Source organism: Ceratotherium simum, chromosome 12 (genome assembly GCF_057802395.1).
Source record: "Ceratotherium simum simum isolate JZ-2026a chromosome 12, ASM5780239v1, whole genome shotgun sequence".
NCBI lineage: Eukaryota > Metazoa > Chordata > Mammalia > Perissodactyla > Rhinocerotidae > Ceratotherium > Ceratotherium simum.
The window spans coordinates 3,600,912-3,614,966 of NC_141911.1; the positions used below are offsets into that span (position 1 = coordinate 3,600,912).

Here is a 14,055-nt window from a genome sequence, read left to right on the forward strand (position 1 = left end):
ACACAGCTGTTCCTCAGTGTAGCATCAATCAAATTGGGAGTGATCATTTTCCCCATTCACATGACTTTGAGCCGGGGTTCCCAACTTTGGTTCCAGAGATGGGTTTTAGCGTGTCTGTAAATCTGTGAAATAGGATGTTAACTCTTCTAGAAATAATTTTTTTGAGTGGAGGAAGGGCCAGCTTTCATCAGACTCCCAAAGGAACCCAACAGAGGTTTGGGGCTAGGGGTCCTGTTGAAAGGTCCTCCCACAGAGCCTGGAGAAGTCCCCGGGGCTCTGGAGGCCAGAGGGCCCCTCTTATGTTCCCTGGGATGTTACAGTCATAGGTTCTCAGTTATGGACAAGGAGGGGGAGGCCTGAAGGGACCTATGCTTAGCGAGCACGTTCTTTTCCACCCATCCCTCCCAAACCATTCATCGGAGCATCTGTAAGCAAAGAAGTAAAATAGACCATAGGAAAAGCAGAGTCCCTGGGGCTCCAGATCAGAAGAAACACTTCCATGATGTCGCCATGTGTATTCTTATGGGAGGCCATTCCTTGGAGAGCAAAGGTATGTCACACGGGGACTCCCACCACGTGATGTCCCCCATATGCGGCCAGAGATGCGATTCCCTTCTACCTACAAAGTAAGCCCCAGCCCTGCAGCATCAGGGCTTCCACCCAGTGCTCGCTAAAGGAAACCAGGCACCAGTGTGGTCAGGACTTGAAGTTTACTCTTTGACTTTCACCCTGCAGAAGACTTAGATGCTTCTTTATAAAGACTAAAAATTCTTTGGCTAATTATGACTTTCAGAACATACCGATAATAATGATAAAGGAAAATCAGTGCCCCTAAATTCTATCATAGTCCTTTCTTTTGACACGGGTTGAACAACACTGTCCTAAAACTGATTTGAAGGTCTCTAGGCCATAGGTTGTGACATGAAGAAGCAGCCAAAGACAGATTTCTGAGGACGACTCGGTGAAGGTAACAGAAAGTGCACACTTTGGAGTTAGACAGGCCCCAGTCAGGACCCCTGTTCCACCACGTCTTGTGTTATCTTGGGCATATCACAGGAGCACCGAGCCTCTGTTTCCTTGCCTATGAAATGAGGTTCCACAAGCCTGGCACTTAGGGGCATCCAAACATGGTAGTTCTGGTGCCCCTAACAGTGATCACCACACTTTAGGGCTGGAAGGACGCCTAGAGATCCACCAGACTGGGGCTTTGCAGGCTTCGATGTGCACACAGTCACCTGGTGATCCTGTTAAAATGCAGACTCCCACTCGAAGGCCTGCCACGGCCTGGGATGCAGCACTGGTGGCAGATACTGCCAGCCCACAAGCCTCACTTTGAGAAGCAGGGACCTAGTGCAAAAGCTTTGTTGTGTAGATGGGGTTCTGAGCAGAGAGAAAGGCACTCACTGGGCCAGAGGCTGTGGACTCAGGAGAATTGCTGCTGTGTTGAACGGCAGGGGCCTCCCTCCCTTCCTTTTCACAAGTGTGTTCCCTCCGCCTGCCCGGCTCAGGTTGGAGCAGGAAAATGTGAACAAGCAAGGACAGCGGGTTCTGGATTAGAGTAAGAATTAAGGCAGGGCCGGCCCCGTGGCTTAGCCGTTAAGTGTGCGCACTCTGCTACTGGCGGCCCGGGTTCGGATCCTGGGCGCGCACCGACGCACCACTTCTCCGGCCATGCTGAGGCCGCATCCCACATACAGCAACTAGAAGGATGTGCAGCTATGACACACAACTATCTACTGGGAAAAAAAGGAGGAGGATTGGCAATAGATGTCAGCTCAGGGCCGGTCTTCCTCAGCAAAAAGAGGAGGATTAGCATGGATGTTAGCTCAGGGCCGACCTTCCTCACAAAAAAAAAAAAAAAAAAGAATTAAGGCAAAGGAAAAAAAGGAAAGGCTGAGAGAGGAACGGAATGGGTGCTGTTGGCTCCAGCTAGGGCTGGCTCTAGGGTTTCCTTCTGTTCTTGTCTGGGATTTATAGCACTGGGATCAGATCCATAGACTGAAGGCTGGAAGGGACATTTCAGGTCCTGGGTGATGTGGTCCAGCTGGCCCAACATCATGCTGCTTGTTAGAGGCACAGCTGGGTTGGAAGACCAGGTCTCATAACTCCTGGGCCTAGAACTCTTGTCTCCACACCCACTGTCTTCCTAGAGATATTTAAAATATATACCAGTGTTTAAATATATTTCTAAATGAACTCGGAGTCCAACAATTGCAGAACCCCTAAGCACCCTGCAGAACACAAACTTGCTGTGGACACACTTGAAAACCATTGACTAAAGGTGAATGGAGGGGCATTGGGTACTCAAAACAAAGTTTGTTTCCTAACCTTAGGGGTGTTGGAGACAAGAACAGGTGGAGACAAGGTGAGGTGGACCAGGGCAACCAGAGTGGAGAACAGCCTCAGTAAATGTGGAAGACCAGTGTGGCAGACCCAACTCCCTCCAACTCAGGAAAAGCCTGCACCCTGGACCGTGTGGCCTCTGGCTCTCTCTAGGCACCCTGTGATTCTGAATCCCATCTGGGCCCTGCAGGATGTCAGGCCAGGGCAGCTTTGTGGCGATGGAAGGGCAGGCTTACCTGTGGCAGTCATGCCAGATCCATGCATGGCGGCCGTTCTTGGGTCGGAAGTCGGACTGGCCGTTGTTGTGGATCTGGGAGGAGAAGCGCAGAAGCCGCCGGTAGCCCGTGGTGGGGTTGGTCTGGGCTGCCGAGGCCGAGAGGCAGTTCTCCTCCATGGCGCACTGGAGCATGAACATGGGCCGGTCCTCCAGGTAGGTGCTCTGCTGGACAATCTCCGCATTGAGGACCAGGTCAGGGGCAGCTGGGGAGGGCAGACACGGTGTTGGAACAAGACAAGAGACCCCCCACCCCTTCCCAAGTATTCTGATTCCTGAGGTGGGACACACCGCAGCCCTGCCTAGCACCACCTTCTGGAACTGGCTCATGGTCTCCCCCTCAAGGCCACCTTCCTTGAGGAATGCTACCCCAAATTCCTCTTTCCCCTCTCTGAGAGTCCTCCTGGACACTTCTGCAGTTATCAGTGCAGAGGGGCCAAAAGGTGGACACTTGTTCAATCCGGGTAACAGGTACCTGCGAGTTCGTGAAATTATTGTCTCTACCTTTGAGTGGCTTGAGATTTTCCATAAAAATAAAGCAAACAATAACAACGAAGTTGTGCTACCCAGAGAGAGAATGCTCTTAATACCTTGGTCTGATTCTTCTGGGAATGATACAAATATATTTTCCAACATGTGTAGTATTATATGTAGATTTATAGTCTGCTATTACTGTTTCCTTTAAAACATTCATTTCATGGCTACATAATATTTAGTTCATAACCCTATCCCACATTTTTAGATACATTGGTTGCTTGGAACATTTCACAGTTAAAGATAAAGCTGTGACAAACATCCTGTAGTAATTCTGTATGTATAATTTAATTATTTCTTTAGGCTGTATCTCTGTAAGTGAAATTGCTGGGGGGAAGGGTTGCACATTCCCAAGTCTCCCGTGCACACTGCCAAATAGCCTTCTTAACAGGTCCTTCCAGTTTTCACTCACACTGTTGACCTACATGAGAGTTTCCCTCCAGGTGCATCTTTTAAAACAAGCTTGATTTACTCAATTAGCCCACTGCACATAGCAGGTGTTTGGAAAAAATGACCAATGGCTACAATCTAGATTTACTAAACAATTGTGTCCAGAGATTTAGCTTCTTTTCAAAAGGATTAACTATAAGTTTACCTTTCAAAGTGAGATTCCATTGAATATTTCTAGTACACTGCAAATCACAAAAATGTATATGAATTATTTACAACAAGATCCATCCATCTTTTGTTTTCTGACAAGTTGCCTGTAAATTTCTGAAGTGAGTGTGCGTCTGTGAGCTTTGCTTCCCTCAAGTTCACAGGAGCCTGGAGCACTCCCTGCCTGTCTGCGGCCCCTCCCTGTGGACCCCAGGCTACACGTGGGGCACAGCAGGTTCTCAAGAAACACTTGCACATGATGGCGCCGCTGGGCAGGCAGCCTCTACAGAGCAAATCCACCCAGGGATTGGGTGTGGAACCAAGGGGTCGTGAAAGGGTGCGCAGATGGGAGGTGGGTTAGGGAGGGGAAGACGTACATCAGGAGGCTCCCATTTGCCTAGAACTATTTCCTCCTGGCGCACACGCTGCCCGCTGGGACGCCGCATTGCTCGTGCTGAGCGTTCTGGGTGCACTTTCATTGGAGAGTATTGAGAGTCTCTTATTCGTTGTCTGTACACTAGTCAGTACTCAACAGACAGCCCCTCTGCTTACCTCTGAGCTGAGCAGAGGGTCTCCATTGGGCCCTCCTCTTTCTGAGTTACCTCCAGCTCAGGAGTCTTAGTGTATGTAACATGGTCTGCACTTAGCTGGTGGCCTGGAAGCTACACTCAGCACCTGCCATGGACTGGAGCCTTGATCTCCCTAACATCCAAAACCTCCCCCAGAAGCTCATCTGAGGCATGCATTCATCCACACAGTACTATAATGGACACTGTGCTAGGCTGTGGACAGTGCTAAACAAAGCAGACCTTATATTCTAACAAGAGAGACAGACAGACTGCAATTGTGACCAGAGCTTGAAGGAGAAATACGGGGTACGTTGGGGTTTATAACAGGGGGACCCAGTCTGGGGGGGCGGTCAGGAGAGACTTCCTTGGAGGCAGTTACGTTTAGTTGTTCTCTGGAGGATGCGCAGAGATTAGACAGAATAACTCAGATGCTAGCTCCAAGAACCACGTGCCAGGCCCCTGTGACGGAGGCCAAGGCCTGCGTGGTCGGGACACTGAGGAGGGGCTGGGGTGGAAGGGGCCCTGAAATGAGGCTGGACAACGTGCGCCTGTGCACGCCCCTGCATTCACTGAAGGACAGCGAGAAAGCTTGAACAGGGTTTGAACAGAAGGGAGGCGCCGTGGGAGACCGGCAGTGACTGGCTTCAGGGAAGGGAAGCAACTGGAGGGGTATGTGTCGCCATGGGGATCCCGGTGCCGAGCCTCTGCTGTGACAGTGTGGAAGATGGTCATCTGGACGCAGGCAGTGACAGCTGGATGGAAGGGGGAGAGGGAGCCGAGAAAATACGGACAGGTAAAAATCAAGATGGACTGAATAGAGGGGGTGGGTGATGAGGAACAGAGAGAGAGATCAAGGAGGACTTGCTGATTTAGGGTAACTGATTGGATGAGAAAAAGTAATTACAAAGGGTTGCCTGAAGAATATAGTTTCTCTCTCTGAATACTCTAACACACATTAAGCTAGATCAGCCGAGAGCTGTGTTCTTGGCCCAAATGGCATTGCCTCCCTGCAGACACCCTCTGAGTGATGCCTTCAGCCAACCCTGAGGGGTTCTCTGAGCAACAGCCCCATGAAACTCATTTTTGGTCTACTATGATGATATCAAAGGCATTGTTTATCTATAACTCTCAGTCTTCCTAATGAGAAATTCCCTTTCATCTCAGTATCTAAAATAGTGGGCTTCTCTTGACTCATGGGTTTGTTTCTATTTCATGGATACTGTGAATTATATTAATGACCAGATTTCCCTCTTTCCTTTGGCTGCTAGGAAGCTCACTGTGCAATTTACAACCTCCCTGTAGTAAATGTTTGGAATCTGTAGTACATATATATTTTTTTAATGTAAAGCTTTGTTTTGTTTTGTTTTGTTTTTTTGCAGGGAAAGATTCACCCTGAACTAACATCTATTGCCAATCTTCCTTTTTTTCTTTTTTCCTCCCCAAAGCCCCAGCGCATGGTTGTATGTCTAGTTGTAAGTCTTTCTTTATGAGCCGCCACCATGGCATGGCAATTAACAGACGGGTGGTGGTGTTCTGCGACTGGGAAATGAACCCAGGCTGCCAAAGCGGTGACTAGTAGCCCATCAGGACTGGCTCTATAGTAAATATTTTTTATTAAACTCTCTCTTCGCTCCATTTTGAGCCACTACCTTTTTGCCAACACCTACTTTTCGTTCATCTGCTTTTATCTTATGCTGCCTTGAATTTTATTTCGGTTTATGTTATCTTAATTTCCTTTTGGAAAAGATGATATATTACAAATATAAATAAATTAATAAGCAAAGAAGAGGCTCCTGACTGCTTCTCTCTGCTTAGATGCTGTTCCCTTGGGGGGCTGGTAAGGGTGATTATCTCGTTCTCTCTTCTCACACAGGGTGCCATAGCTTGTGATGTGTGCCTGGAGAAGCTCGCACTGGGGACCAGAGTCCCACCTTACAAGGGTTAGGAAATGCTCAGTGAGGGGAGGCGGGGTTGATGGGAGAGTGGAACTGACCGAGCTTGGGTTTAACCTTCCCCCTAGCTCTCCATGATGGTAAATGACAGTGCATCACTGCGTCTTGAGCACTCGCATATATTCACTGTCACGTTCACTCTCCAGTTTCTAGGAACAACCACTGTACATCATAGCGGTTAACTCACTTTGCCAGGATCACCTAGTAAGTGGCCAGTGGGGTCTGGTCTCCAGCTCTCCAGCCAGATCCTGGGCCTCTCCCACCTCCCAGATGCACGAGGGAGATGGTTTAACAAGGCCAGGGGTGGGGAGCGCGGAGTCTGTGGGTCAGAGAGAAACATGCCCACAGGGCTGTCGGGCTGGTCCTCTCTTAGCACGGAAGGGAACCTTCACCAGCAGTCACTCTGAATCCCAGCGTGGGCTGCCCCTTTGATGTTCAGTCTCTCTAGGAATCCCAGGGTGTCACCAGGACGGTGAATGGCCTCCAGAGGTGAAAACAGGACACGATCTCGGGAGCTTGTGCTTCCTGTGCTTCACTCACCTCAGAGACATCCTCCGAGGAGGAGTTACCATCCTCACTAACTGGTAAGAGCAAGTCCGCAGTCACATAATTCGCCCAAGGTCACTTCAATGGTCCACAGGGCCCTGCGATGTGAACCCAAGGCTCCCAGACTCCCAAGCCCCTCCCCCCGCCTCCTCTCCACTCTGGGCTCCAGGCAGGGCTCCAGGGGTGCAGCTGCTGGGGCTCCTCTTGCCCTGACTCATCTCATGTAACAAAACTTACTTTCTGCTTTCCTCTTTCGCTCGGCTCACGACAGAGGCCCCAGAGCCTTGCAAGGCATAACCAGTGCGATTCTGGTCCCTCCTGGAGAGACTCTGGTCCCTCCTGGAGCCCCATGGGAGAAGGGGACAGGACCCCCAGCAACACTCACTTTCTGAGCAGGCGACTCCGGCCCCGTACTGCACCCCACCCTGGGGGCAGGCCACGTCCTCCCCGTCGTGGTGGCAGTGCGCCAGGGACAGCTCCGTTCCTGAGCACTTCACTCCGCTCAGGACCACTTTGTTGGCGTCGATATTTCCGTGCCAATACCAGGTCTCCTGAACGAATCAACAAAATAAATGGCCAGTGTGTCACCTTGAATCGTCACTTTCTTGTATTCTATCAACCTTCAGCCTCACAAAAATCCCAAGGCTTTATGATCCCATTTTTCAGATGGAGACACCTGAGGCACAAAGAGTCACTTACCTGCCTCATGCGGTTTGTTGGTAGCAGAGTGAGTGGGACCCTCGCACTTGGATTCTGCCACTCTCCCCCTTGGGAAAGCACAGCTAAGGTTTCAGTAAAACAACAGTTCAATGTTGTGTGTCACGAATGGCAGGCAGCTGCGACTCACGCTGCCCACTCCCTCATCCTGAGCCCAGCAAAGACATTACTAATCAATCACAGCACTCTCTCCTCTAAGCCTGAATGTGCTCTCAGAATCCTTCTCAACACAGTGCTCCAGGAAGACACTACCAATTGACCAGAACTGGCAGGAGAGAAGAAATCTATTCACATATGTCAATAGTTAGTTTGATATTCATACATCCTATTGGTTCTGTTTCTCTAGAGAACCTGACAATACACTCCCTCATCCTCTAGAAAGAAAATGGGGGCCTAGAGAAGGGACAGGTCTTGTAATTGGTGGCAGATTTGGGACTGACATCAGGTCCAGGCCCATTTCACAACCCCAGCTGAGGCCCAGGTATCTTAGGAATGAGCTGACAAAGAACAAAAATAGCTGGGCAACCGCTGTGCTAATCAGCACTGCTTTTCCCCTCTGCCTGGAGAACCAGAGTGCGCCCTGGCTTGTCGTAAGCAGTGTTAGCAGAAGCATTACGTAACACTGGGAAGCCAGGCTCCCAGAGGGCAGGGGAGCCATATCAGAGGCCTGTCCCTCCAGGATGCTGCAATGAGGAGCCACAGGGCAGCCTCTGCTCAGGACTCAGTGCCCACCCTGGACCCGGCCAGCCCGCGCCAGGCCGTCAGGCTCGGCAAGGCTCCCGGAGTTGTCCTGCGTCTCTCCCTAAGAACCCCTTCCCATGCAGGGCCGCTGGGGCACAGGAGCTGGAGGCAGCCTCAGCGAAGCCAAGACGCGGCTCCAGCCATTCCCTGTTCTGTAAGAAGCTTAAGGAAAGCGTTTAGAGCAAGGATACTGAGGACCTGGACAGGGAGCAAAACTGAGGCACAGAAGGCCAGCTGCCCTGCCCTGCATCGTCATGCAGTGGGCCAGTGGGGTACAGTTGGGAATAGACCCTGAGCTTCCTGTCTCCTGCTCCTCCTCCCAGCCTCTTTCCAACAATGTCCCCTACAGTATAGGGTCCAGAAGGCAATGACTTTTGAAGCCAAAGCACTTCTTGTCTTTCGTCTGCTGCCTTTTGATAGGAGCAGGAGCTTAGCTGCCCTCAGCTGAGTCACTCTCTCTAAGGAAGGGGCCGGTGGGAGGAGGGCACAGCTCCTGTGACCAGGCCTCCAGACAAGGCCTGGAGATTTTCAGCCAGTCAATGGGAGAATGCCTGAGTACGGACACCAGCTGGGAAGCATGCTCTGGCCAGAGGGGTCTCCACGGGAGTGAGCTAAGGTGTCTGGGTGTTGGGCCTTGGGCTGGGTGGTCTCCACTGCCCCATAGGACTGAGTTGCTTCCCTCTGCAAAAGGCACATCAGGACAACCCTGGATCAGCCCTCGGTCCGGGGAGAGTCCCAGCACACAGAGCTGAGTGGACCACGAAACCAGAGTTCAGTGGGGAAGCAGAGGCCAGAGGGGGGCGTGACCCACCCAGAGACTCAGGCCTGTGAAGGGCAGAGCTGAGGCCAGGAGGGGGTTCCTGCCTCCAGATCCATGGCACTTTGCTCTCCACTGGTAGCTGGGGAAGGTTCATGGAAGACAGGGGCTGACTGGAGATGGGCAGGATCAGATTGGAAGCGGGGGTCTGAGGCTGGGGCTTCTTACCTGGAAGGCATTGCTGGCAAACCCCAGGCCTAACTGCCGGCAGACCACCATGGCCTCCACAATGCCCCAGTTCTCGCCGCACACCTTCCCCCACACAAGGGACCCGTTTCTCTCCACCAGAACCTCCACCCGGCCCTCGTAGGGGTTTCGGCCTCCATTCAGGCGCAGCTGTGGACAGAAGGGAAGGCACGGTCACCAGGAGGGTATGGAGGTGAGCTGCCCCACCACATCAGTCCCAATTTCCCCAAAACAGTGGTCCTGCCTGGGACACAGTCAGATGCACCAGCACCACGGAGAGCCCACTGTGTGCCAGCCTTGTGCCCAGCACCTCGTGCCCAGTCTTACATATTAGCCCCCCGCCCTCCACAGGCATCCTGGGGTCCTAGAAGCCTATGCAGCAGGGAGGCCCACTGACCCCCCAGAGCACCACAGCAGAATCTGCCTACTCCCCCCCACACCCCGTGAGCCCACAAATGGGGGCTGCTCTTAGAATCAGACACTCTGAAGGATGCGTCAAGGGCACTTAAAATGTTAGAATTCCCCAAGACTCCTTCCTGGGCCCCTTTCTACTCACTACACCCTCTGCTCAGCTGCCTCCAGCTCTGATCTCGCCTCCTCCCATAGCGCCCCTCCTGTCTGCTCTCCACCAGAACTCTCTTCTCACCCATACAGCCAACTGCCTATTTGACAGTTCCACTGGTACCTTGGAGACCCCAAATCTGAACATGACATCTTTTCTCTCTCTACCTGAACCTGTGCCCTCTCTCCCCTTTGTTCTCTATTTCAGCTGAAAGCACCACCATTTATCCCACGGGCAGCAAACTTTCTACAAAGGCCCTGGTGGTAAATATTTTAGGCTTTGTGGGACATATGGTCACTGTTGTGAAAGCAGCCACAGACGATACAGCAATGACCAGGCAGGGCTGTATTCCAATAAAACTGTATTTACAAAAACAGGCAGAGGGATGAGTTTGACCCACAAGCTATAGTCTGCTGATCCCAAATCTATTCGGTCCTACAAGCCAGAAACCTAGAAGCCGTCCTGACATCGCCCTCTATCTTATCCCCCTCACCCTATCTTCCAAGTCTCTCTCCCATCCATTCATTTCCCTCCAGCTCCATCCCTAGCCCCGTCTGCAGGCACCATCACCTCTAGCTGCCTCTACTCTTGCCTTTATCAACCCTTTCTCTACTCAGAAGCCAGAGGCATCTTTGAAAAACACCTGATCGTGTCCCTCCCCTGCTTAGAACACGTCAGTGGCTTCCCATTGCTCCGCTGCTCTCCTCAGCCTTCTCGCGTGTCTCTCATCCTTGTTCTCTGACCTCCAGGCACGTGGGCCATCTTTCAGTTTCCGTGGCTTCCTAATGTTCCTGACCACGTCACCCAGTAAGTCGCACATTTCACATTGAAGGCCACTACATACAGGGGAGGCCCTTTTGCCCAGCTGATCCCTGTTCATCTTTCGGATTCCATACCCGACACTTCCCTCCTCTTGGGGTCAGTGCCCACTTACGCGTTCTATCGCCCCTCTCCTTCTCCTTCTTAGCATTTATGACCATTATAATGACGCTAACTCACAATGTGTTTACCGTCTGCCTTCTCTGCTGGAACATGAGCTCCAGAGGGCAGAACTGCGTTTGGGTGGTTTCCTGTGTGGTCAATGTCCAAGACCACATCTCACAAATGTTAGGCACGCCACCACTGTCTTTGGAATGAATGAATAAATGATCGGTCTTACGGAATGAAAGCAAGGACCACCTTACATGAGCTCAAGCAGGGAGATCTGGAGTTTGGAGAAGGGTTCTGAAAATGCGGCCTTTAATCCAAATGCCTCATCCTGCTTCCCTTTATGCTTCTAGCAGTTCATTCCTCGGGATAAGGCACGATACCTCCAGGAATCCTCAGCACGTCAGGCTGTTTGCTCATCAGTCCTTAGCAACAGCACGACCCCTAGGGTACAGGTCTTAATTCTTACTGTGGACTTAGGGGCTCAAGGGTCACTGAGGTCAGCGGCAAACAGACAAGCCAAGGGCAGCCATGATGCTGGATCTACCTCCCAGCGTTGCTGAGTGGATGAATTAAAGGAGATAGTTCACGTAAAGTGCTCAGTAGGAGCCTGGCCACAGCAAGTGCTCGAGAAAATATTAGACATCATCCTAGCAATGATCATGATTAGGGTGGGAGTCCCATCAGAAATCAAAACTCTCCTCAGAGGAGACAGAAGGGGTCAGAGCAGGTGAGAAGAGGGCTAGCCTTTGGGAGGCCAAAGTGTGTCTTCTTGTGTGCCTCTGGGCCGAGAGCCCGGGTGCAGGTGGGCACCACATACTGTCTTGGATATGGATTGTACATCACCCATGACTAACGTATATTTGGACGTGTGTAAAAACACAAATAAGACGTGCAGAGCCATCGAGACAGTCCAAGAATGGCCTGAGCCTCAGTAGGAGGCAGGAGGCAGGCTATGGGGCTCCAACATCCCAGGAAAGGCCAGAACCCTGGGGCAGCAGCGTGTGCGTGCGTGCATTTAAACCCATCAGGGGTGTCTCTAAGCAAACGCAGGTCATTCCCTCTGCTGATCTGAGGCCCCTGATTTTCACCGTATGCTTCCTTTACATGCTTACTGAACTCTGCTGGTGATGCCAGCACCTCCCCAGAGAGGAAATGAACTGCGCAGATTTCACCGGATCCACTTTCACCCAGCATTTACTGAGCCTTTACCACGTGACAGGGGCTGCACTCAGAGCTGGGAAATTCACAGGCAGACTTTGGAGTACGTCCCGTGTCCCTGGCCCTGTGCCAGTCCTTTAAGGACATTAGCTCATTCAGTCCTCACCACAACCCTATGTGGCAGTAGTGCTACGTCATCCCCATTTTACAGATGAGAAAGTGGAGTCTCAGATAGGGTAAGTGTCTCAACTACCAGAGTAGACCATCCCCAAGCCATCCTTGTTAAGCCCCTTTCTCCAGGGATGCTTTTGTCCCACAGCAGGGACCACTGGACCAGAACTGAGGACCAAGTTGGGGCTCCCCAGTCAGGATGGAGGACGGAGCACTCCCACTGGGAGGTCGGGTCCTGGATCCTGGGCCTAGGCGTTCTGAGGCATCAACTGTCTAACTCCTGAGGCTTAGAATACTCACTCAGGCACCTAATGCTTTCTCTTGTGAAAACCATCTCAGGTCACCTCTGGGCAGCTGCTGCCTTGGCAAAGCAGTATGCCAGCCCTTCACGCACGTCCCCTCTCCCCACACCCCCGTCCCCGGACTCTCCAACCTCCTAGGCCAGCAGTGGGCCCAAGAACACTGTGTCCAGGACAGACAGACAGTGGACACTGTGACAAAGGCTGCAGGCCTCACAGCTTAGCCTTGCAATGAGCCTTCTAACAGCGTGAGAGCTGCTATCGGAGCCCGAAGTAAGCTTCCCTTCTTTCGGGGAGGTCCGTCCAGATCCTGGCCCTTCCCCTCAGTCTCCTGGCTCCCAACACCAAGCCTGGTGGAGCTGAAGACCCACACAGGGGGTGCACCCTGGGGAGGTGCACGCCATGGGTGTGGACCCTTCCAGTGGACCACACAGCACTGAAGTTCAGACAGCCAGCAGGCGGTGATGAGATAAAGCAGAATGACTTTCAATCAGGTTTATTACTGTTCTTGAATTCCCTATGGACTGTGCCCTGCCTTACTGGCTGCACTGGGGGCAGACGGCTCCCTCCACTGCCCCCCTCATAGGCCACTGCCTCCCAAAAACTGACTTCATTTGGTTGCCTTGAGGTCAATGAAAGACGAGGATGGAGGAGCCTGAAGAAGCCCCTATTCACACTTTTTCCTGCTACCAGAGGGCGGTGGGGCTCCCACGTTTACGTCTCAGTGCGAAGCCTCCTGCCTCTAGGGCTCTCTTTGGGAGGGTACCAGAGGACCCTCTACCCTGTCCACCACTGCCTGTGCAGCCCTCCCTAAAGGTGCTGGCTATGTGGCAGCGTCCCTGTCCTGTGTTCTAAAGCCAAGAGAAGTCTCAGAGGCTCTGGCTGGAGACCGTGGCCGCATACTGACTCTAGGGCAAGGAAAACGTGTGGTCATCAGTGTGAGCTGGGGCTTCTCCTCGAAGCACTTCCCAAGGCTCCACACTGCCGCTATGCTCTACAAGGTTGAGTGGGCCTGGAGCAGCCTCTGTGACAAGGGAGCAGGGTTCCATTGCTCTAGAAGGAATCCAGATGCATTGGGGGCCTTTTCTTGTTTTCTAGACATGATTGGAGGGCACAAGAGAGGCTAGCTATGAAGTTCTAACACGGCTCAGGACACAGCTCTCTATTCCCGGGGCCCCACTCCCAGGTGCCAGCATTCTGGAAATTGCCTAGCACACTAGCTAAAGGTGCTCTGACATTACCAGCACCAATGGAACCCCGAGAGGCCTCAGGGTCAGCGAGGAGCCTCCGGCCCTCACCCTCTCCACCTCATCATCCAGTGAGGATGCCAGGGAAGGTCAATCCTTCTCAAAGTTTCTTAAAACAAACAAGGCTTTTCCCTTTTCCGATTCCTTTGGTTCTCGATGGCAGCAGTATGGGGTCTGCAAGAAGGGAGTGAAGTGCAGGCAGCTGAATTTTTCTGAGCATGAATAGAGAAAACAAAACACCTCCAGCCAGCAGAGGATGGCAAGGCTGTGTCGTGTTTTGATAAGGTTGTGGTTAGCCAGTCCCACACCTATTTTTGGAGGTAGGGGGTAGAAGGCAAAGTAACACGACCCAGATGTTAACATGAAAGGAAGCACGGGCACTTTCCAACTCACATTCCTCACATGGGCTTGG

General features: G+C 52.0%; 1 protein-coding gene across 3 annotated transcripts in view; it reads right to left on the reverse strand.

Annotated features, from left to right (window-relative positions):
• The window catches only part of LOXL2 (lysyl oxidase like 2), a 91,950-nt gene that overhangs the window by 9,349 nt on the left and 68,546 nt on the right, over positions 1-14,055 (reverse strand). For all 3 annotated transcript variants that reach the window (XM_087437321.1, XM_087437320.1, XM_014789845.2), the window contains exons 8-10: positions 9,259-9,426; positions 7,201-7,366; positions 2,580-2,823 (exon numbers count right to left, since the gene is read on the reverse strand). In XM_087437321.1, coding sequence (XP_087293447.1) covers positions 2,580-2,823; positions 7,201-7,366; positions 9,259-9,426 — 578 coding nt within the window. The remainder of the gene's footprint in view (positions 1-2,579; positions 2,824-7,200; positions 7,367-9,258; positions 9,427-14,055) is intronic.